The 25,580-nt window shown below is 44.8% G+C and overlaps 1 protein-coding gene and 1 pseudogene across 1 annotated transcript in view; one reads left to right on the top strand and one right to left on the bottom strand.

The window, feature by feature from the left end:
• Positions 1–25,580, top strand: part of PPP1R16B (protein phosphatase 1 regulatory subunit 16B) — a 100,495-nt gene that overhangs the window by 12,689 nt on the left and 62,226 nt on the right. The window contains exon 2 of the mRNA XM_070420977.1: positions 16,047–16,394. Coding sequence (XP_070277078.1) covers positions 16,145–16,394 — 250 coding nt within the window. The 5' untranslated portion in view covers positions 16,047–16,144. The remainder of the gene's footprint in view (positions 1–16,046; positions 16,395–25,580) is intronic.
• On the bottom strand, positions 8,015–13,194 carry LOC139013512 (E3 ubiquitin-protein ligase TRIM4 pseudogene; annotated as a pseudogene).

Genomic DNA, 25,580 nt, shown 5'->3' with positions numbered 1-25,580 from the left:
TTTATACCTTGGGACTGTTATAAATAGTGCTATTAAATTCTTGTAAATGCCTTTGGAAAGTGTATATAGAAATTTCTGTTGGATACATTCCTAGGAATGAAATTGCTGGGTTATAAGGTGTGTGTATGCTCAGCTTCACAAGATATTGCTGAGAAGTTCTAAAAGTGGTTGTATCAATTTATATTCCCAGTATATGAGAAGTCTTGCCAACAGTTGCTGTTTTCTGATGTAAAACCATTTTTGAGCCATTTTGGTGGATATACAGTAGTCTTGCTCTGTGATCTTAATATACGTCCCCAGCATCTCCAGTGTTTCCAACATGTAGCCAAGTTTGAGAATCCCTTTCTTACCAGGTTTTGAAAAAACAAAACACCTGTTAATGAAACTGGATGAAAGAGATGTTACAGTGGCCATTGACTCCCTTTTATGTCTGTACCTAGAGTTTTTACAGAATTGGTCTGTCTAAGCATCTAGTGGAGGGCACCTTTGCTGTGGATGGAGAATGTGGGGTGTATCAAACCTGATAGCCTGCCCCTCACCCTCATTCCTCTCTGTGCTTTCTCTGGGGCAAATGGCTCCATCAGGAGTGATCTGGGAGCTGGAAAGAGGCCATGGCAGGACTTCAATTTCTTCTTCTTGATTTAAGACCTGAAAGAGAAGGGAGGACAGGAGAAGTACCGTGTGTGTGTGTGTGTGTGTGTGTTTGTGTGTGTGTGTATCTACTATAACAGAGAGATGCTGTCAGATGAAAAGATCTGTTTGTTTGTTTTTTTGTGACCAAAGCTTAAGATTTTGTGTTGTATATTAGCTTTCCAAAACTTGCCCAATACCTTGTACTTGGAAGGTGCTAAAAAAAAAAAAAAAAGCCATTGAAGTCAATATTAGCACTGTGTAATGGTCCCTAGTGAAAAGCACAACTCACAGTGCAAAGGAAGGTGTTGGTGGGGATTTAGCCGATCTGATTAATAGTTTTTGTTCTTTTTGTAGTTTCTATGCAGTGGCTGATATTTCCTGTTTGTTCATTTATTACAAGCATATTTTCCTTTACACCCTTGAGCAACTTTAAGATTCTTATCTGTTAACTCTAACATCTTGGGTCCTCTTGGGGTAGATCTCTATTGATTATCTTCCTTCTTGAGTTTGGGCCACATTTTCCTGTTTGTTTAAAACATTTTTTTCCTAGTAATTTTGTATTACATCCTGAATATTGTGAATGAGACTTGAAGAGATGCTTGATTCTATATTTCTCAAAACAGTAATGATTTTTTTTTTTTTACCACACTCAAATTCTAAACTCAATTTCTTTTGAGTGGGCATTAGCTGAAATCTTTCTTTAGTTCTGTTAGCCTTAGTTGGGCTGTTTGAAACCTGCCCTATACATGCATCATTCATGGAAATTTGGGCAGAATATATACTCAGAATATGGGGCTACTGTTCTGTGACTCTTTTCTGGGATGTCTCTCCTTACTTTCCAGCTGTAGTTACCTGAACTCTGTCCTCTAATTCCTCAAAAATTAAGAGTAAAGATTTCTATTCAAATTGTAGTCCATGTGCAACATTGACTTGGGCCTGTCCTCGGGTCAAAAGCTATAAAAAGAGGGACATCACCTATTGCTGTTTCTTTCTTTCAAGTGTTGACTCCCCTCCAGTTTATGTATGTTTGTTGCTGAACAAATCTAATGCCTTTCAATAACGTATCTCTCTCCCTCTCTCTCTCTCTCTCTCTCTCTCTCTCTCTCTCTCTCTCTCCCTCTTTCTCCAGAGTTTATAATAGTTATATGGGGGAGGGGAAGTCTTCTAAGAGCTACTTTGCCATTACAAGAAGCAGCACCTTTCTGGCAAATAATTTTGCTCATTAAGAGACCCTCAGCAATGGGGGAAAAATGAAACATATGTAATACTTTAAACAATAAAGAATTTTAAAAAAAGAAAAAAAGAATATATATTTGTAACATAGAAACCCACACATGAAACCTGTGTTCATGTTGACCAATGTCACCCCAATCAATTTTAAAAAGAATATATAACTAAAAAAAGGAGACCCTCAGAGCTGCCCCCCATTTTATTGCTTAGCACATAGTAGATGGCAGTAAGTATTTATTGACTAATGAATGTGGCTTTAAATTGAAAATGAAAGTGTATTAGGGGAGAAAATTTTCTGAAACCAGTTAATTGGTAACATAAGGTATAAAATAGAGAGGACGTTCAGTAATTTGCTGGAGAAAATGATGAGTAAGATGATTGAAATAATATTAGGAACCCAGATATCTGAGTGTAGACCAAAGTGGCTAACAAAGTGAACCGGAGATTTCAACATGAGATAAATTCAATTGTGATGGTAACAGTGCTTTCATGGGATTGACTCTGTGGCTTACACAGAATGTACCATGTTCAATGGAAATAAAGCTGGTCAGAGGGGAAGCAGAGGTATGCTTGGAGTTCTTACATCCAGAGGATCCAAGAGGAGGGAATCAAAGTGAAGGAACTTCGGCTGGAGATCACAGCGGGGAGGAACCGAAGCAATGTGAAGGCAGTGTACTGCAGCTTGCTTTTCTCTGTGTGGTGACCTGGCAGGTCACACATCCAGTACTCAGAGGCTTCAAAGACTGCATATTGGGTGGAAAATTCATACCAAAATGCAGAGCATCTGGGAACTTCCTGACCTAGTCTACTGACAGTTTCATCACTCAGAGAGTAGAGCACAGAGGACAGTTGCTGCTATGAGGCTAGTTGCTGTTAAGAATCTGGTTTGGGTGAAGTAGAAAATGAGCAAGTGCTCACCAAGAAAAGGATACTGGTGATAGGGGGCTGAGCCCACAGGGGTTTGGAAGGCAGATTTTAGGAAATTTAGCATGAGATACAGATATTTCCTGCTTACGCCTCCAAAGGGTGATGGCAGCTCCAGTAGTAGGGGAAGTTATGGCTTCACTATTATCTTCACTCTGCATAGATTTCATTTATTCTCTTTCAAGGATTCCTCTTGTTGCTCTCAGTTGTGCTCCTGTGGGCTATCTTCCCTGTCTGGCGATTTTGTTTGTTTGTTTATTTTCAAGCAGGGGAGCTATTCAAAAATGCTTAAACATCACGGCCCAGGCACAGACCAATCAGAAGAGAGGCTCGCCACCAACTGGAACGTCAGCCCAAGTTACAAATCCCTTAACCTCTCTGAGCATCAGCATTCTCCTCTTTGAAATGGGGGCAATACCTACAGCGCAGAGTTGGTGCAATGATTTCAAGAGATGTTACATGTGAAGAGCTTGACACATAGAAGCTGTGCTGTGCACAGAAGCTGCCATTACCCTGCCTTCTTTATCTCTGGGTTCATTTCACTTACGTGTTTATAGATTCTATGATGCTTATCTTTAGTTTCATTAAGCACATGTTTTATTCTATACTGACTTCAACAAGTATTTGCTCAATTACGAATTGATCTGTCTGGTTTCTTAGTCAAAATGTCCTCTTAGCTCACCTGGCGTGGCTCCGTGGTTGAGTGTTGACCTATGAACCAGGAGATCATGGTTCGATTCCCAGTCAGGGCACATGCCCAGTTTGTGGGCTCGATCCCCAGTGTGGGGTGTGCAGGAGGCAGTTGATCAATGATTCTCTTTCATCATTGATTTTTCTATTTCTTTCTCCCTCTCCCTTCCTCTCTGAAATCAATAAAAAAATGTTTTAAAAAATGACCTCTTATCTCCCTGATTATGAATATTGTAGATTTTCTGAAATCTCCTTGCATTTCATGGGGCAGATCTTTTAAAGCACTAATGTGTTGTGTGTGTGTGTGTGTGTGTGTGTGTGTGTGTGTGTGTATTTCCTAGTTCCTTCTTCTTCTTTTTTTATGTACATAGGTTTTGGGATTAAGCAGACCTGGGTTCAAATCCCAGCTCCACCACTTATTGGCTGTGCAGTTAATTGGTATCCATCCTCTGCGTTGTTCTAATTCTTCCTCATTCTTTCTTCCTCTGGTGGAGGACGTTCTCCTTTGAGTCTAATTCTGTGCTTTTTATTGTCCTTGTTCCATTGGAATTAATCTCTAAACATCAGCGAACAAACAATATGAAAAGCTTTTTAAAATTCCCATCCCAGCTACTCCCTAATTGGCTAAGAACACCTCTGGCTAAAGGGGAAGAGATAGCTTGCTAGGGGTACCTTTATGTTGGCAATGGTGTGGGGTCCAAGATGCTTGGAAAGGACAAGACTGATCCGCAGCTGGTTGTAGTGCCTTTGTCCCTCCCCCTTCAAGAATGGACCCCATCCAGAATGCTTATCTCCCTACTCTGCCTTCCTTTGCTTGAGTTGGCTCAAGTAAAGATGGCAACTTCTTAGAACCTGGATCTAATTAACTTAAGGGGATGGACTACAATTCTTCATTCTACCCCCTAGTGCAAGTTACTGGAGAAATTCCTATTAGAACCTAAGCTATTCTTGAATCTACATCTACTATTGAGGCCATGACGATTTTGGGTTGTTGTTTGGCCGATATACTAGGATTTGAGGGGCCCTTCCGCTCACTCTAATAAATTTCTAGATGTTTGTGTTTAAGACTAGAGGATTTTGAACAATGGGCAAAGGCAAGTATTGAAATCCAAGTTTAGGTAAGCGTGATGTAGAATAGAGTGCACACAGCCACTTCCCATTCCTTTATCTGTGGTAGGCAGTTCCAATCAATCTAACACTCATTCCTCCTGTTATCACACATGGCCTCATAACCCCTGCCCTCACAGTGCTCCAAGTAGCCAAAACAAACTACGAGCTGGCACAGCACACCAAAGTTGGGCCAAGGATGTCATGCTCAGAGAGGGAGACAGAGGAGACAGGCCTAGGGCCACCACTTACAGATCACAGGCTTAGCCAATGTGAATGACTGTCCCGTTTACTAAATGTGTAACCCAGGAGGGCGGGTGGCCTCCTTTGGAAAATGATCCCTCCAGCTGCAAAGGGAGTATTTGTCTCCCTGCAAAGGGAGGGAGTGGACCACATTCCCAAAAAAACCCGGAGAAACGGTATATGTAATTCGACTCCCATTTCCCTGTGCTTAGCTATTACATAAGCTTCTTTAGAAGACTGGCTGTTGGTTTAGCACTGTCACTGTGACTGACTAATGTATTCGTAGACTTCGTGTCAGCCTTGTGTGTGCCCCATCCTTGGCACCTCGTTCTGTCCCCTGCAGCCTCCCACACACTGGCATTCTTACCCACAAGTGTGTGGGCCTCTCTGTAGGTTCAGGTTCTCGGGGAGAAGCTCAGCATGGAAGACTGATGTGTTCATGGGTTTTCCTTCACCTGTTCGAGCTGTGGCTTCCTTTGAAGTTTTCCTGGAGCTGAGCCGGAGAAAGCTGTATCACCGTCACAGGCAGAACGGATCCAAAACACCATCAATCAGTATCTACTTGGAATGGTTCTAACAGGCTGCCTAGCCTGGTGGATACCAACTGTTGGCCTGCAAAAAGTATGATAGAGTGCTTGCTTCTAGTGCAGATGATCTGTCTGCCAGGCCAGGATTGGGGCCCACTGGGCCAGTCCCATCTACACCCCTACACGGACCTTCTCTCTCAGCAATCTTGTTAGTGGCCATGGGGTTCTTGGGGGTGGGGACCCCAGCATCGTGCCATGGCTGGGCTTTGTTGAATCGTTAACATGAGATAATTTCTTCATGTCAGGCTGATCCTACATCTTCATTTTGCCTGTCCATGATCCCAACTCTGTTCTCTAGAGACTTGGAACAAAGGTGATCCTTTCCCTCATGGCTTTTGTTAAGGCTTAGTCCCTATAATCCCAATATGGCCATCCAGTTCAGAGAGAGGCCAGCTGGGTTTTTATCCCCATGCGGGGCGTGATTCTTTCCCTGACAGCTCACAATACACTAGTTGCTTGATCACTCTTTGTTCTGGGTGAACTTGTGGTTTTTGAGTCATGTTGCCCTTTCCTGAGCCCCCACCCTCAAATCTTGCCAAATTGGGCCTTCAGAGGACAGTGACAAGTCAGGGCCAAGCCTAGAGCCACCACTTACAGATCTAAATGAACAAGCTCAGTGGGGAGAGATGGAGTTAAGGAGCAGACCCTTGGGGAACCCACATCCCACAACAGATTTAAACCAGGATGTGTGTCTAGGATGACTATACCTGAAGTCGAGAAGTTTCATCTCAGAAGGGGCAGGACAGTCAGTCCACCAAATCCCATGAGAATGGGGTTGGGGGAGACAATTTCTAATTCAGATGTTTGGAGCACCAAGGGCCCCAGAAGTCTCTTTGCTCATGAGTAAAGCATCGTTATACTGGGATGGGGGTGATGCTGTTATTCACATAGGTTTGTTATGGGAGGGTGGGGCTGTGCATCCTTTAGGAGAGAAAGTGGGTCCCAAGTGAGCGCCAAGGACGAGGGGAAGCCTGGGCTGTGTTTTGTTTTCCTCTCCCCCAGTGCTCAATGCGACAGGAAGCTCAGGGAGAAAGCACTCGCCGCCTTCCTCCAGGCTGCTGCCAATATTGTGTGAAGAAGAATAGCTTAAGAACAAGGAAAAAAATCTTTGTTTTTATAATTAATGGCTTTAATTTTCTTTACAGCCTTTGTACATTCCAAATTTCCTACAATAAGTACACAACTTTTATGACAAAACAGTTATTATTTTAAAAATAACTATCTAGCAATTTTCACAATCCTCTTGAGTGCACCCAATCGCGAGTGAAAAGGTGAAGTGAGAAAAACGCGTATATAGGATAAAAACATGTAAGAAAATAAGAAACAAAGATGATGCAGACCCACAATCTGCATTTAGTCAATGCTTACAAATAAATGCCGAGTACAAAAAAGTGTAGGCTTTCATCTCAAACAGATATGATTTTAATCCCAACACTCCCATTTGCCAGCTAAGCAATAATGAGTGAGTCACTCTGAAGTTTTTTTTTTTTCTCGCTTGTAAAAATAGGATTTTAATTTCCATCTCACCGAGCTGTTATAAGAGTCATATGAAAGCGGTATGTGAAGAGGCTAGCCCAGTGTAAGTACGTAAGTGTTTTTCAAAGTTTTCAATATATTAATAAATTTGCATACACAATATATGGATTTGACAAATGGATAACATAATGAACATTTGAAGGCTGAGACCTGGTCAGGTGATGAAGAGTAATAATAGCATGGGCAGTGTGAGGGAAGACTGTGTCAGTTTTCTGATCCACAAAAGTGAAGGATATCAGCACTTACTGGGAAGAGGAGTTACGTGACTGGATTGAATTGGGATTCTACAAGTTTGTCAACTTTCAGAAAAAGTGAGATAAGCCCAAACTGTGGGTTCTCCATGCTATGAGCCTTAGGATACTCAGACTTCAAGTAGCCAACATGTGACTAAAATTGCCTTATGCAAAAAGGGAGCAATGATCTTAGAGAATGAGAAGTTTGGGATTAGGGAGATTACAAGTTTGACGATGCCAACAAAGACCGTGTTTCTTATTCCTTTCTGCTGTTACTGTACTCTCCTCAGTTCCAATACAGCTGCTAACATCAGAAAGGGGCTATGCCTTTCCAAATACCTCTTTTTAGAAGTTACACAATCATTCCCCAGAAAGTTTTCCCACCTTGGAAATTTTCCCTTCCTACCTCACATGGGACTACTTCTCCTGAAGCACATGGAAGGCATATACCAAACAGTTCAGTTAGAAACAACCAGAAGAGAAGCAGAGAAGTGGAGGCAGGTGGCTACTAGAAAAGCTACTAACAGGGTCTGCCATATCTATCTATGCACAAGACATAAAGCGAGTTGAACAAAACAGGAAATTGGAGTCTGAGTGGATATACTGATGTACTACCAAGGGTCACAATGTATGAAGTGAGAGAACAGGGCCAAGAAAGGATGTCCCTGGGCTAGGATACAGGATGGGGGAGGGGAGTTCTTGGGTAGGAAAGAATAGTCTCATTTCCCACCAGTCACTAGTGGCAACACCAGCCGTGGGCAAACTACGGCCCGCGGGCCGGATCTGGCCCGTTTGAAATGAATTAAACTAAAAAAAGAAAAGACCGTACCCTTTTATGTAATGATGTTTACTTTGAATTTATATTAGTTCACACAAACACTCCATCCATGCTTTTGTTCCGGCCCTCCGGTCCAGTTTAAGAACCCATTGTGGCCCTCGAGTCAAAAAGTTTGCCCACCCCTGGGCAACACTCAAGATGCTAATGGGCTCAACAACAACAATAAAAACAGCCAGAGACATGAGACAAAAGACAAGAAAAAGTGTGTAGGGGCACTCCATCCACAGCACTGTAGAATGAGATACCCTTAGCCCCATGATCAGGAAAACTCCTACCCCTGTGAAGAGCTGGCTCTGGCCTGGTGGAACTTACAGAGAAGCTTGTTAGGGGCCAATAGCCAGCTGGACTCCAACAAGTAGCCCAGATGCCCACCTGGGGGACATTTATGAACTACCAACAATCTCCATGATGTCCTCTGGGCAGACCCCACAGCCATCTCCAGGCTATCTCGGTTCTCAACTTCCCAGTAATGTTTCCCTTAAGTGAAAAAGTTTTTCCCCAAAATAGGGTGTTGCGATTTCTCTATGGAGTGTGTGGTCTGCTGAGGATTCCTCCATCCAGTAAAGTAGTTCCAGGCTGTAGAAAATAATGGCCAAGAACTGGCTGACGCTCCATTTTTCACATACCTCCCTTCCTGGGAGAAGACAAGTTGGGTTGAGCTGTGTCTTCAGCTAAACTGATAGCCACTTGGAATCACTTCAGCATTTCCTTCATCATCATGGCGCACAGTCTTCACCTCCAGAACTTCAAGGGAATAGTTTCTGTCCCGGTTCTCACTCCTGTTCAAAAGATCTTTTGGATTCCAAAGCAACTCCAGGATGGGGCTCTGGCTCATCTCCCCAACTTCTAAGATGAGCTTCTTCAAGGAAGTGATTATTTGATGGAGCTTTAATGTGTTCTCAGTCTGTTTTTCTTTGTCTCTTCTTTGCTGAACCTCTGAAGAAACAGCTTCTCTTCTTTAGCCAGGAAGTGGTTTGCAACCTCTGCACTGAGTCTCAGTCTGATTTTCTGTGTTGTTCTTCCACTAGTAGCACCCTTCACTCCCATGTCCTGTAAATGCATGGCTTTCTTCACCCATAGCTCTCGAAGGCCTCGTCGTCGATGGGCGCCATGGAGTGGGATTGGTGCTCCTGGGACTCGCTACACACCAAGCACATGCCCCCTGGTTTTCCTCGCAGAAGAGAAGCAGGGGCTCCTAGTGGCAGCTGCACAGGCCCTGGTGGGGCACTGCGTCTTCTCCATCAGCCAGGGCAGGGACAGTTGGGCCGCAGTGTGGTGGGAGGCGAAGGCTGCTGGCACTCAGGGTGCCCAGCTGGGGCACAGGCAGCCACGGCAGATGTTGTGACTGCATACGCTGGACACTGAATCTTCGGGGCAACAGGCCTCAAAATCCACAAGTCCAGACAGATGGGCAGGTCAGCTCCTCTAGCGGTCCTCCACTTCCATGACACTTCTTGTCCCCAGAGTAGCCCACGCCTCCCAGCACAGGGAAAGCACAGCTCACTTCTGGGGCTCGTGGCTCAGTAGGGGCAGGAACTGGTCTAGCAGGGGCCCTTTCCTGCAGGGGTGTGGCAGGGCAGCAGCACGTGAGCTCGGGAGCTGCAGGATTTCCCTGAGTGTGGCTGCCCAGGCCTGGACACCGGACATGAGTGATGGGATGTGGGCTGTTCAAAAAAAAAAAAAAAAAAATCATAACGTTTTCTTTTAAGCAGTGTGAACTCTGAGACACTGTCTGACTCATATTTTAATGCCTCTTCCATTTGAATTCACCTTCCTTCGCATTGTTTTTCTCAAGGCACTAGGCTCGAGTCCAAAGATGTGTCAACAGCTGCTCCCTTGGGAGTGAGGAGTCACAAAGCCTGGGCCCTCCTGACCCATCTCAGGGTTCAGGAGCCTGGTTTTGGCCTTCCCACCCTTCCTCAAGGCTGGCTCTGGGCTTGGGCTTGAAGGGCCCTAAGTGGCCACCGTAGGGGAAAGTGAGGGTATCTGGTAGCATGTCCCAGCAAGAGGTCACTGTTTTGCTTCAGCCCACAGTTCCTTCTGGAGTCCTCATTCCTGCACCCCTAAAAACCGCATTGCTCTGTTAGGGGGCTCTTGGCTTCAAGTAACAAAATTCAATCCAGCTGGTTTATGTGATGAAGGGGGTGTTATTGGCTTGGAAAGTTGAAGTCCAGAGGCCCCTAAGCTAAAGGACCCTCTTCCAACTCCCAAGTATTGCCTTTATCCAAAGGCCAGCTTCCTGCATGGTTGGTGGCAAGGTTACTTCCAGCAGCCACGGGGGTCCATGCTTCTGGTTTGCAGGCTGTGGGAAGAAAGAGCTTCTGATTGGGTCAATCTAGGTCATGTGCCTATCCCAGCCAATCACTGTACCTGGACTTAGGGTTGCTGACAGGCTCTGGCCAACCAGGACCTAGTTGGGAGTGATAATGGGGAAACTGTAAGGACCATCACCAAACTGACTTCCTCTTCTTGTTTCCCCAGAGGCATATTCATTCCCCAAACAATACTCTTGTAATAGTCTTCTTTTCATTTAAGGGGAGGGGGAATTCTGTAGTGTATCCTGCCCATCCCATTTCCCCCTCCCCCTCCCCCCCCCAGCTCCAAAGCCCCAGCACCTTCCTCCCCGTTTCCCCTCAAGACTCAGCTTTGTGGAGCGTAGCCCCTGCTTCCCTGGTTGTGCACTGACTCAGTTTCTCCCCTCGGAGGCAGCGAGGGTTAGTGGACGCAGCAAGAGGAGTCAGTTCAGGCGGTGCCAGACAGCAACAGATGTTGAATCATGGCGCGCCTAACAGCCTGCTCCTGCTCACTGAGGGTCGAATGCCTTGGCCTCAGACTTCCTGCTGCCCACAGTCAGGCTATTTTGGCTCATCTATCCGACTTCACACAGACAGTTGTTGGAAAAATTAAGTACCCCACTCTTTTCTGCCTTGCTTCTCATTTCTCTTCTCATATCACACAGCTCCCTGCCCCCCCCCCCCCCCCCACACACACACAACTGGCCTCTGCAGACCCCTCCCACACCTGCCTGCCTGGACAGCCTGGCCACTCCATTGACTTGTGGTTCCACATGCCCAATTCTCCACAGGATGATCCACCTGGATGTTTCCACAACACACTGGCTCCATGTCTCCAAGGAACTGGTTATTCTCCAAATGAGGCCTTTGGGATCCCCTTTAAGGGTGGATGATGCTGTTACTCTCCCAGGTCCTGGCAGTTTGGGCCGTGTCCCCATCACCATCCAGGCCTGTCTCTGGAAGTACAAGACAGGTGTACACAGGTTTCAGGAAGGGGGCCAGCCTCCAGCCCTGTGGGCTACTCCTGCACCCAGGCCAGCACCTTGTCTTGGGAGTCGCCCAGCTGCTGGGTTAGCTGTAGGGTGGCAAGTCTTTAATTAGACCAAGCAGGGTTTTCTCGGCCAGGGGTGGGAGGAGGTGTCTATTGGGGAAAACTAGGTCACCTGAAAACCAGTAGCCAAGAGGGAGCTGTCCTGGAGCCCCAGCTCCAGGGAACCCAGAGGGGCGAGAAGGGAGGGGCTGGCAGGGGGAACAAAGTCAGAGAAAATGTGCTCTGGCCCCTTTTACTGGCCCTTGGGAGGCATCGTCCTCACCTTTCTCCAGGGGGTTGGGCAACTGCCCTTAATTCCTTAACCCTGAGCAAACTGCCCGAGCCAGGGAGCTCACTGCAGTGTCTTTGGTCTGCCTGGGGCTTGGACCCAGGGAGGGAACACTGCACTGGGAGTCAGGGTTCGAGGCACTAGCTCAATCTCTATCCTTGGAGCATGTCACCCACTCCCTTGTGCCTCTGTTGTGCCATCCTTCCAGTGGGCAGGGACTGTGCCCATCTTTGACTCGGCTGTATCCCTAGCCCTTAGCACCGTCCTGGCATGTGATAGATGCCTAATAACTGTTTGTCAGATGAACTAATGAACTCGTACAAATGCTTCTCTATAAGATTGTCATCATTGAGGATGGGTGGCCAGGTGGCTTTTCCAAATGTCAATCATGAACAATCTTTGCCAACCCTAAATGCCATCATCATTTAATTTTTCGTTGCTAGCACGTTGCTAGCTTTCCACTGAAGTAGATTTATTAAAAAGGGAAATTGTACGTCACTACTATAAAGAAACTAATCCACAGAAAACACAACAATGTCATTACATTCTATCTTGGATACAATCACTTGCCCGGGGCCTGCTTTCTCTTTGTTTACAAGGGAGATTGGCATGGTTATAATGATGTTAAAGGTCTATTAGTACTGAACTGACACTTTCTCCTGGAGACAACCTGGTAGATTAAAAAAGAAGTGAAAAGGGGATACTTGTTTTCTCTGAGCCCAGGCTATATTAAACCTTGCCCTCTACTTTCTGAAAATTCCTTCATTATGGATTCTCTTTCCATACTTAGGGAAACACTTGGCTGAGATGACGGCTGGGCAAGTTCTTGCAAAGGAACTAAGTGCTTTCACAGTGTAAGTGATGGGTCTGGTTATTCTTATGTTCAGCCTTAGCATGTTTTTGGTGTCTCCCACTTGGCAAGTGATCAGTAAATAATTAATAATGAAGAAATGAGTAGCTGTCTGGGTACAGAATCTCGGGGCTGAAAGAAATCTTACAGAGTCCTCAGGTTGATGGCATAGTGTAAATTTACTGTCCAGTGAGCGATGACGAATGGGCTACCTCCTGAGACAGCCACTGGACCAGGAGCGCCTTGTGGAACTGCTTGTTGCACAGCTCCAGAGGCTGGCGTCTGTTCTGTGGGTGCACACAGTGACTCCCCTGGACCTTGGTCCTGTTCGGCACTGGGGAGGCTCACAGACTATCTTCTCTCTCTTGTGCAGATTGGACCTGCGGATATTTGGAGACTTTGGTCTCATTTTGCCCAAGACAGGGCTTGCAAGCACAAATGACCATCGGAGTTAGCAAGTGTTGCCATTTAGTGAAGGAGGTCAGGTGAGAGTAATGGGGGGTAGTGGGGACTGTGGTAAATTAGAGGGTATGTGCTTGTATGAAGGGGACAGTCCCATTCCACACCTGTTGATTGTGGCCATGTGAGCCCAGCATGGCCAGGTCCTGAGATGTTCTAAGAAAAGCTGAAAGTTCTATTTTGACGATGACGTCTCCAAGTGTTCGACACAAGCAGTGAATTATGAGATTGTAAAACATCGTGTGGGCCATGTTGTGGGCCACGGGGCTTTCAGGTTAGGTCTGGTCTACAGCCACAAGTTGCTCGCCACTGCCCCCCGAGACTTCTGTTCCCTTTGGGCTGAGTAGCAACATCCTCTTCAAGCCATGTTTGTGTGTGTTGTTTCCAGAACTCCCTCATGATGGTCAACCCCTCTCCATGCCTTTTAACATTGCCAAGCTCCCTCTCAGCCCATGTCTCTCCTTCTGACCTGGTGAACTCCTTCCTATTCATCCTTTGAGATGTCAGTGGCCCTTTACTCTGGAGAACCTTTCCTGGTAACCCCAGGCAGGTTGGCTTGTTCATTTTCTAGCTGTGTGATGTTGGGTAAATTACTTAATCTCTTTGTGCCTCACTTTCCTTACCTATGAAATGGAATGATAATAGTACCTACCTCATTCGCTTGTCAGGAGGATTAAATGAATTTATAGATAGATTGACAGACAGACGGACTGACTGGGATTTACTACAAGGCAGTGCTGGTCCCTAATCCATCTCTGAATCAGAACTTGTCACAGGGCAGGCGTTCACTGAATGTTTATCACTTGAGGAAGGGGGGAAATAGACATGTGGTCCACCAGCCCCCAGTGAGGTCTGACCATCATGATGACATGGTGTGGTTATGAATTCAACTCTTCTGAGCTCATTTTAAAAAGGCAACAATAATATCTATCTGAATCAGCAGTTGCCAACTGGTGGTCTGTGGGACCACTGGTGGTTCGTGAGGTCCGAAAGGTTGGCGACCGCTGATCTAAATGGCTAAAATAAAAGCCAGTGACAGTACAGAATGCTGGCAGAGAAACTGGATCACTCATGTTGCTAGTGGGAATGAAAAATGGTACAACCCATCTTGAAAATAGTTTGACAGTTTCTTATAAAACTAGATATGGTAATTACCCTACAAGCCAAAGGGTTGCAGGTTTGATCCCTGGCTCAGTTGGGCCGCGTGCAGGAGGCAACCAATCTCTCTCTCTCTCTCTCTCTCTCTCTCTCTCTCTCTTTCTCTCTCCCTTCCTCCCTCCTACGACCACCCTCCTTTTCACTCTCTCTAAAAATCACTGGAAAAAATATCCTTGGGTGAGGATTAAAAAAAAAAAGATTGATAAATTACATCAAGGTCAAGTTCCTGGTTGTGATATTGTACTGTAGTTTTGCAAGATGTTACCACTGGGATAAATTGGATAAAGGATACAAGGCATCTTTCTGTGTTACTTGTTACAATTGCATGTGTATTTACAATGATCTCAAAATAAAAGTTTAATTAATTAATTAATTTAAAAAGCATTGTAAGGTGTTCCAAAAAAAAAAAAAAAAAAGAAAGAAAACAAAACAAAAGGCCAGTTAGCCATTTCCTGCTGTGCCTTGCCATTGGCTTATGTTTACTCAGATCCACTGGACCTTCGCCCTGGGAGTATTGCCAAGCCAGCCCCTTCCCCATTCTGCCTGTCCAACCTCCGGTCTCAGAGCTGGAAGAGACCTGAACATTCTGACCCAACCTGAGCACTCGAGGGTCCAGGCTAAGGCTGAATGAACCCTGGTCTTCAGCCTCTTGAAGACAGGCAGGACCCCAGCCCCTGCCATGGGAACGAAGCAGGGAAACCAGGAGATAACAATTACTTCCTAAAGCACAGGGCCATCCTGATCCCCTTTGTGACAATGGACATTTCCACACTGTGCAACCGTAGACACGTGCCAGTCTTTCCCTGTTACCTCTCAATCCCCCGTTCTCCACTAGCCTTGCCTGTGGGTTCCCGGACGCACTGCGTTTACATGTCCCTGCTTTCTTCCTCCAAGCGGCTTTCTCTTTGCTGCTATACTAGGTATATAACATTTTGGTCAACTTTTTTTACTCCCCGAACATCCTATAAATTCAGGGAGGCAGGTACATTTTATAGGTGGGAAGACAGGCTTAGAGAGGTTCGAGTTGTTCTAAGACCCTTTCCCTCATAGTCTGAGAGCCCATGGGTCTGAAGACAGAAACCAGTGGGCTCCAGACTCTGTGGAATATTGTTGACCTCACATTGTCCAGGAATCAAAGAGCTCCAAGAGGTGTGACTTTAAAAAGTTTTTTTTTTGTTGTTGTTGTTGTCGTCGTTTTTAAGAGCAATCAAAGAGGAACACTTCAAATAAGATTTTCTAGGTCTCAGTAGTTCAACAGTTATCAAACTTTATACTTTTAAAATTAAGACCCCCAGAGAGCCTTTATTTCTCTGGATTATATCTGTCAATATTTAGCATATTACAAATTAGTGCTGAGAAATTAAAAATATAGTATTAATTCCTTTAAAATTAACAATAAATCCTATGTTATAACAATGTTAACAACCGTGTGTGTTATAACAATATAGCCACAATAAATGGTATGAGGTGATGGAGGTGGTCCCTAATATAACACTACAATGGAAATCGCATAGCAGTATATAAGTGTATCAAATTAACTATTTATTTTTTTAAAATATATTTTATTGATTTTTTACAGAGAAGAAGGGAGAGAGATAGAGAGTTAGAAACATCGATGAGAGAGAAACATCGATCAGCTGCCTCCTGCACATCTCCTCCCGGGGATGTGCCCACAACCCAGGTACATGCCCTTGACCGGAGTCGAACCCGGGACCCTTCAGTCCGCAGGCCGACGCTCTATCCACTGAGCCAAACCGGTTTCGGCCAAATTAACACTTTAAATTTACACAATTTACAGGGCAAGTCTATCTGAATAAAAAACAAGAAGAAAAATAACTCCAATAAAATAGGGGGGAAAAGTGTTTTGAACATGGACGGGGTGGCATAACCAGATCCGAGTTCTGAGCCTGACAAGCATGTCCACCTGTCTGTCTCCCCGCCACAGGCCCCACCATGAGGCCCCAGCCCCGCCGGAGCCCCCGCGCTCCCCGGGCCGCGGGCGCACCGTGCTAGCCCTGAGCCGGCGTGGGAGGCGCGGAGGCCATGGCCAGCCACGTGGACCTGCTGACGGAGCTGCAGCTGCTGGAGAAGGTGCCCACGCTGGAGCGGCTGCGAGCCGCCCAGAAGCGCCGGGCGCAGCAGCTGAAGAAGTGGGCGCAGTACGAGCAGGACCTGCAGCACCGCAAGCGCAAGCATGAGCGGAAGCGCAGCACGGGTGGCCGGAGGAAGAAGGTGACCTTCGATGCCAGCGTGGCCCTGCTGGAGGCCTCCCTGAGGAACGACGTCGAGGAAGGTAGGCCACTCTGATCCGTGGTCGCTGGCGGCGCCTGGGCCTTCGTGCCTCTGCTCAGGGTTTCCCCCCTCCCACTCCCCCAGATTCTGTACTGGAGAGGCCTGGGCTGGGGGCGGGGTGTGTCCTGACCCTCTCCCGAGTTTGGCAGCCGCACACATCTTAGGAAGACTCCAAGTTCATCTTAGACTTTTTTGGGGGGAAACAAAAATCCCTGCCTTTGCTAATGAACATCATCATTTTCCTTTCTTGCAAGAAAGATTTACTGACAACCAACTTCTTGCACATTATCTTTCTAGGTATTTGGTGAACAGGTTGGGTCGGGTCTCTCCTCCTAGAGCTCGGTGCTCGTAGGATCTTGCATTTCTTAGGTGCCTCCTCTGTGCCTGGCCACGAGCCGGAGCTCAGTATGCAGGTCCCTTTCATTTAGCTTTTGCTGCAGACGTAGATGGTGTAGGGGGTGGTTAATCGCATAGGCTCTGAAGTTAGACTATAGGGGTCTAAAACTGACTTTGTCAAGCATTCCCTCGGTGACCCTAGCAGGTAGACCCTAGTCAGTTCTCTTCCTATACCTCAATTTCCATCTCTGTAAAATGGGGATAATAATTGCATCTACCTCAAGGACTTGCTGTGGACATTGAATGCCTGTGAATTTCTTGACATTTCATTATAGACATATATACTTGTATAACAAGATAAAATAGAGTAATAATATAATAAAATAAAATAATACAGTGGTTACATAATATAAAATAGTATATAATATACACATGTAATTATAAATATATAAATTATAATATATTTATATGTGTATAAAATAATCATAGTTATGTTCATAAAGTCTGGAAACAGAAGAATATACACAATGTTGTCTAGGCCATTTTCACTTTACAAAGTGAATGAGTAAATAAATATAAACACATATACACACTCATATAATCTGTTTCCACATTTTAAGGGTACTCTGTAGTTGTTATATTTTTATTTAATTATATTATTATGTGTCCCATGACCCAGATATCATGATACCTAAGAGGCAGGTATAAAACACCCATTTTACAGATAGGGAAACTGAGACCCAGAGAGGTTCAGAACCTTGACCAAGGTGGCAGACCAGGATCAGAATCCCCAGGATTCAAGCTGTTGCCACTGGCCTCATGGCCTTATAGGTTTGCTTCCTGCTGTAAGGATGAATGGAGGATCCATGATTTAGCCAATGTGCTCTCTGAGCATGCTCTGAGGGGTCACGCCTGCTCATTGTGCAGCTGAGATTTGTGCTTGTGTCCTGTGTTCACCCTCAGCAGCCTCTGGTCCCTCTGGTCCCTCTTTGGATACAAATCCTTTCTGGCTGTCCCACAAGGGGCCCAGACATGTTTCCTGGGTCCCTCTGGGCTCCTGCCTCTGTACACCCCGACGCTTGGTGCTCAAGCAATCAACGAAATAACTGAGACGTGGTGGCATTTACTATGCTAGAAGGTGTTGGGTGTTATGCCTGTGCGAAGCACAATTCCGTTTGTGCCCTGTTACAGAGCGCTCTGGGGAATAAGCAGAGAGGCATTCCTGGAAGCATTGAGCCCAGAGCCTGCGCTGAGCAGCCCCCTCAGAAGCATGAAATCTCAGGCTCAGGGGACACGACCCCTCCAGGCTCCTTCCCACGTGCCATTTGCTGGGTGACGTGGCAGGCCCATCCCACTCAGTGGGAGGCACATCATGATGTCTAATTTTTGTTGTGGGCGATAGTTCATCAGCTCCTCTTTCATCTTTTACTCCCTTCTTCCCTGACAAAGTCCCATTTCCCCCCAGAGGCTCTGTGAGCTGGCTGTGCTGCTTCAGAAGGTCAGCACCGCCCCCCCCCGCCCCAGCCTGCTGCCCACCCCCCACCCCTGGTGTTCTGGTTAGAAAGAGCACCAGGGCCCCTCAGCCCTGGTGTGACCTTGAGCAGCTGGCTTCACCTCTCTGGGTCCAGTTTCTTAATCTGCAAAACGGGGGTTTGAGCCTAGCCCTCAAGGGGGAGTGGCAAGAACGAGACAAAATTCTCGATTGACAGCTCTTTGAAAAGTGACCCTGAACCCTGCACCAACACGGTGACCATCTCAAAACACTTTTTCCATTTGTTAGTTTGTTTTTTACAAGACGAATGTTTTTAAAGGATCCAAACATACACAGACATTCTTCTTGTAAAAAATTAAACACAGAAGTATGCAGAGTAAAATGTCTCTCTCTCTCTCTCTCTCTCCCTCCCTTCTGAAATTAATACTGGTGTTTGGTGTTTCCTACCAGGCATTTTCCCCGTTTACCTGTGTATCTGTGGGCTTGGAGAAGTAGGAGCTAGTTGGGATTTTTTTGTCATTATTTTTGTGTAAGTGAGGATATCCTGGATGCATTATTCTACAATTTCCTTTTCTTCACCCAACAATATATCTTGGAGGTGTTTTCATGCCAGTAAAACTACAGGGGAATAATCTGTGTTGTTCTTTTTAACTGCTGTTGTTCCATAGTATGGATTCACCAGGATTTTTAAACTGGTTCCTTATTGATGTAAGAGTTTCAGTGGTCTTGGTTTTGCTGAAGTGAACGTTTTGTGCACACATGCAAATGTTTATCTAGGATAGGTGTGGAAAAATCGAGGAGATGGATCCAAGGGTACATGTATTAAATTTGAAAGAAAAGTGCCAGGCCCCACAGGCCGGTCTCTTGGGTCTGGGGACAGCCAGGTAAGCGTGGGGGCCCAGAGCACTGTGCACTGGGGCAGGCTGTGGGGGTGGTGCAAGGTGCCCTGGGGGGCCACAGGTGGCTGGGTCTTGGAGGAGGGATGTGGAGCTGCCATTCATCAGCAGGCAATCTCTCCCAGCTATGCTGTTTCCTGCCAGCACGCCAGAGCCCGCTGCTCCCAGCTGGCCAGGATGGCTTCTGTGTGCAGGAGGGGTGGGGGCTGGTGTTGGGGAGGCTGCTGGGGCGTTAGCTCACAGCGGGATGGATGGCAGCTCCCCCGCTCCCCTGAGCTCACAGCTGTGGCTGAGTCAACCTCCTCCACCTGCCAGGGCAATGGGAGGCAGTCCAGAGGGAGGCAGCGCTGGGGAAGTCACCAGGTTTCCTTCTCCGACGCTGCTTGTCTCAGGCTAATGTCCGGGCACCAGGGACCCTTCTTGGCCTCAGACCTGCCTGAGCCCCACCCTCCTGTTCCCGTTGCCCATTTTTTTAAAAACAGCTTTATTGGGGTCTAATTTACATACCATAAAATGTGCCCATTCAAAGTGTACCGTTCAATAATTTTCAGTAAATTTAAAGAGTTGTTCATCCATCACCACAACCCAGTCTTAGAACATTTCATCACCCCCAAAGGAAATTTGTGCTCTTCTGTAGTCACTCCTGGTTCCCACCCCACCCCCAGCCCTAGGCAACCACTGATCTATTCTCTGCTTCCATCGCCTTGCTTTTCTGGACATTTCATTACATGGACTCATGTGATATGTGATCTTTCATGATGACTTCTTCATTTAGAATAATGTTTTCAAGGTACACCCAGGGTGTGGTATATATCAGGATGTCATTCCTTTTTATTGTCCTACTAGAGGCCCCATGCACGAAATTCGTGCAAGAGGCAAGAGTAGGCCTTCCTTCCCCCGGCGGCTGGCTCTGGCTTCCCTCTGGCACCGGGAACCGGGCTTCCCTCACAGCTCAGGCTTCGTTTGGAAGGTGGTCCGGCCTAATTAGCATATTACACCTTTATTATTATAGATAGTATCCCGGGGTATGGAGAGACCACATTTTACTTATCCACTCACCAGTTGACGAACATTGAGATGATTTCCATTTGATGAATGATGCTGCTAAGGGTATTTATGTGCAAGTCTTTGCGTGGACATATGTTTTCATGTCTCTGGGGAGTTACCTAGGAATGGCTTTGCTGGGTCATATGGTAAATTTATATTTACCTTTTTAAAACACCCGCCAGACTGTTTTCCAGAATGGCTGCATCCTTTTACATTCTCAAACCCCATTTACAGCTCCTCATCTGAGAGGCGATGGCACTTGCTGAGACCTCACAGGTTTTACACATGTCAGACCCAGGACTTGAAGGCGGATCCGTTGTCTCTGAAGGCAGATCAGTTGCCCATGCTTCTAACAACCAGGTGGTCCCGGCACCTCCTGCATTTGGTTTTCCCTAGAAAACAAGAGAGCCACTCACTTGAGGTTCTGATATGTGTCTCTTTGGGCCTTATGAACCCTGGTGTTCCTGATGCCCTCTGGCCCTTTGCATTGGGGGTCCCTGAGTAGGCTCTTCATCCCTCACTGAAACTTTTTCCCACAGCTGCATGGGTCCAGCCTGCCTTGAAAAGATTGAACATTTGTTAACGTGTCAGGGCTTCTGTTCTCTCAGAATCTGTAGGGTTTTCTTTATGGAAATTCTATTCAAACTCAAAAGTTTTAGCAATTCTTCTATAGCCTAAATTTAGCCCTTCAACTGTTATTCTCATGGTAAAAGTTTTCAACTTTTTTTTACGCAGTGGAAACTTTTCTTTACATAAAATATTATGCAGAAACCCAATATGTAAAACAGGGGAAAGAGCTATTCTGGTTGAGAACCTCATCCACCCCCACTCCTGCCCCACCTTGCCCCTGCAAACCTCTCCCCCACCCCTGGGTGCATGGTGGACACCTGGGTGTGCAGGGCACCCTGAAACCATTGACTTGTCTAAAAGAAGCACAGCTCTGACTTTCACTTTGGATGGCATTGGAAGGGAAGTTTCTTTTCTCCTAATTATGAAAATAATGAATTATTGTTGAGAAAATCTTAAAAGTGAAGAAAAAAAACATTAAGAAGAAAATAAAATAACGCATACTTCACATGGAAGAGCAACTATTACTGATAATATTTTGGTGTTGTTATATCAGTCAGCGTCCTGATAGGAAACAATTGGTGCTTTCCCATGGAGTAATTTGAGGGATGTTTAATAAAGAGGAAATTTGCAGAATTTAGGGCAATAGTCCTCATTTTTTTTTTTGGTCTCAGGGTCCCTTTATATCTTTTTTTTAAGCATGTTTTTAATGATTAGAGAGAGAGAGAGAGAGAGAGAGAGAGAGAGGGAGAGGGAGAGAGAAACATCCATGAGAGAGAAACATCAATCAGCCGCCTCCTGCACACCCTCTACCGGGGATTGAGCCCATAACCAGGGCATGTGCCCTGATGGGGAATCGAACCTGCGACCTCTTGGTACGTGGGACAGATGCTTAACCAACTGAGCCACATCATCTAGGGGCTCCCTTTATATTCTTGAAAACAGAATCCATAAGAACCTTTGTTTAATTGGTTTCTATCTATTGATATTTACCTTATTAGAAATTAAAACTGAGGAAATAAAATAAATATGAAAACAACATAAAATCCATTATCTGTTGTACTATTTATCTGTTGCTGCATAGCAGATAAGCTTAATATTTACTGACTTAAAACAATAAACATCTCACACAGTTTCTGTAGATCAAGATTCCAGGAGTGGCTTAGCCGGATGGTTCTATCCCAGTATCTCTAATAGGTTGTGATCTCCTCAAGGTTGAGCTGGGACTGAAGGAACTGCTTCCAAGATGGCTCACTCACATGGCTCTTGGCAGGAGGCCTCAGTTGCTTGCCAGGTGAGCCTCTCTATAGGGCTGCTTGAGCATCCTCTCAACATGGCAGCTGGCTTCCTTCACCATGAGCTGTCTCCACTCATGAACAAGGAGGAAACCACAGTTCCTTTTGTGACCTAGCCTTGGAAGTCACATACCATCATCTCTGCCATACGATATTCATTAGAAATGATTCACTAAGTCCAGCACAGGCTTGGCGGAAGGGAGGAGAATGTGTGAACTTGTTCTAAAGCCACCACATGTTAACCTAAATAATGATTTTTTTTTAATAGTGAGAAGAGTAATCTTGATATATATAAAATATATTCCTTTATTGATTTCAGAGAGGAAGGAAGAGGGAGAGAGAGATAGAAACATCAATGATGAGAGAGAATCATTGATCAGCTGCCTCCTGCACGCCCCCAACTGGGGATCAAGCCCGCAACCCAGGTATGTGCCCTTGGCCAGAATCGAACCTGGGATACTTCAGTCCGCAGGCTGACGCTCTATCCACTGAGCCAAACAGGCCACGGCTCGTTTTATATTTTTGCAAATCTTTTTAAGGTCTGGTTTAAAAGAAGACAGCTGGATTCATTTATCTGCTTCTGTTTTCAGTATGTTGTGATATGTTAGTTTGGTTGAAGTAAATGCAGAAAATCTTATCTCATGCAGATGCGTAGTTGGAAAAGAGAGGAAGTATTTTAATTGCCTTTGCAGGTAATTGTGGATATTCTTTGACACCAAAATCAAACTCAACAGGTGGTAGTTTCTTGAAGTTTAATGGCGATGTGGAATTTTACACCATCTCAATTTTAAACTTTTCTATTGTTACATTAAAATTCATTGGTTTTTCTTGCATTTGAATGGCTCTTTTACCCATGCTTACTTTTTTTTTTTTAAACAATGTAATGTTTTGGTATGTTAGATAATATTGGTTCACTTTTTTTTGAATATGGTACCAAAAGTATGAGCAACAAGAACAAAGGTAAACAAATCCATATCTCAGATAAGGACTTAATATCCACAAAATATAAGGAATTCTTATAAATCCAATTAAAAATGGACAGAGGATCCTAATAGACTTTTTTTTCCAATAAGATATATAAATGGCCAACAGTACATGAAAAGATGCTCACCATCACTAATATCAGGGAAATTAAAATCAAAACTGTAATGAGATATCACCTCACAATGTGAGAGTGGCTATCATAAAAAAGATAAAGGATGATAAATATTGGTGAGGATGTGGAAAAAAGGGAACCCTGTGCACTGTTGATTGGAGTATAAATTGGCACAGCCACTACGGAAAACAGGAGGTTCTTTAAAAAAAAAAAAATAGAACTGTCATATGACTCAGCAATATAGTATATACTTCTGGATATTTATACAAAGGAAATGAAATCACTACCTTGTGGAGATGTCTGTACTCCAATGTTCATTGCAACATTATTCAACCAAGATGCAGAAGCAATCTAAATGTCTATCAATAGATGAATGGATAAAAAATGTGATCTATATCTATATCTATATCATCTAAATGAATATTATTCAGCCATAAAAAAGAAGGAAATCCCATGTCATTTGTGACAACATGGATGAACCTTGAGGGCATTGTGCTAAGTGAAATAAGTCAGAGAAAAGAAAGTACGGTATGGTTTCACTTATTCATGGAACCTAAAAAACCCAAACTCACAGAAACAGAGTAGAATGGTGGTTGCTAGGCGCTGGTGGTGGGGTGAGGGAAGTAGGGAGATGTTAGTCAAAGGGTGCCCACTTCCATTATGAGTAAGTTCTCGGGACCTAACGAACAGCATGGCGACGGTGGTTAACAGTACCGCACTATATGGCCACGGTTGTTAACAGTGCTGCATTATATACTTGAAAGTTACCAGGAGAATAGATCCTAAGTGCTCTCACCACACACATGCAGGTAATGGAGGTGTTAACTAATCTCACTGTGGCAACCTTTTCACAATAAATGTGTATCAAGTCATCACCTTGTACACCTTAAACTTTCAATGTTCTATGTCAGTTATATCTCAGTAAAGCTGGGTGGGGAGAAAATATTAGTTCATGGACTTGTGCAGATCTTCTACATGTTGACGCGTTTCATTTTGCAATATTTAAAAAATTATAATTTCAACACCAATCTCACCAGAAAAGTCTTCAAGTCCTGGGAAATTGTAAGCTCATGATGGTGATACAGGTTTTCCAAAATTCTAATTTTCCCTGGAAAACTCAAATTCTGTCATTGGCAACAAACACAATCAGTTGTGAGGGGCCCTCTGTTCACTTTAGAGAAGAAGACCCGCAACCATTGTTTGCTAGCCACGCTTTACGTAGAAACGGTGTTCAGTGAGAGGAGGGGTGGCTTAGCATGCAGCTTACTCGCTCAACCCATGCAGATGGAGAGAATGATCACACTTCACTTGAACTTCTCACTTTGTCACAGAGTATTTAAAAGACATGTCCGCAAGGGTTGAGACTTAATAAAATTAGTATGTTTTATTGCTTCATCAAGGACATTTTAAAGTGGAACTGGTATTGATGTTTCTAGTTATCGTGTATGTATTTTATATTTTTATGAAGACTTTATTTTTTTAGAGCAGTTTTAGGTTCACAGCAAAATTGAGAGGCAGATACAGGGATTTCCCATATACCTACCCCCTGACCCCACACATGCATAGCCTTCCCCATTATTCACATTTACAACCAGTGTGGTACATTTGTTACAATTAACACATCATAATCCCCGAAAGTCCATAGTTTAATTAGAGTTCACTCTTGCTGTTGTACATTCTATGGGTTTGGACAAATGTATAATGACTGGTGCCCATCATTACGGTATTATACAGAGTATCAGAGTATTTCCACTGCCCTAAAAATCCTCTGTGCTCTGCCTAGTCGTTACCCGCCCGCCCCGCCTCCAACTCCTGGCAACGACTGATCTTTTTACTGTCTCCATAGCTTTGCCTTTTCCAGACTGTCATATAGTTAGAATCACACAGTATGTAACCTTTTCAAATTGGCCTCTTTCACTTAGTCATATGCACTTAAGGTTTTTCCATGTCTTTTCATGACTTTATAGCTCATGGTTTTTTTTAGTACTAAATAACATTCCATTGTCTGAATGTATCACCGTTTATCCATTCGCTGAAGGATATCATGGTTGCTTCTAAGAAGCAAATTGTTCATAATTTTGGCAATTTTGAATAAAGCTGCTATAAGCATCCGGTTGCAGGTTTTTGTGTGGACATAGGTTTCCCATCACTTTTAGTAAATACCAAGGAATGTGATTGTTGGGTCATATGGTGAAAGTATGATTAGTTTTATAAGAAACCACCAAACTCTTTTCCAAAGTGGCTGTACCGTTTTGCACTCCCACCGGCAATGGATGAGAGTTCCTGTTGCTCCACATCCTCACCAGCATTTGGTGTTGTCAGATTCTGTGTTTTGGTTATTCTAATGGGTGTGTAGCTATATCTCACTGTTGTTTTAATTTGCATTTCCTTGATGACATATAAAGTGGAGCATCTTTGCATATGCTCATCTGCTGTCTGTATATCTTCTTTGGTTTGA

This window comes from Myotis yumanensis, unplaced genomic scaffold (assembly GCF_028538775.1).
Source record: "Myotis yumanensis isolate MYYU_CA2020_CCGP unplaced genomic scaffold, mMyoYum1.0.hap1 SCAF_7, whole genome shotgun sequence".
Lineage (NCBI taxonomy): Eukaryota > Metazoa > Chordata > Mammalia > Chiroptera > Vespertilionidae > Myotis > Myotis yumanensis.
This window is presented reverse-complemented; position numbering and strand designations above follow the sequence as displayed.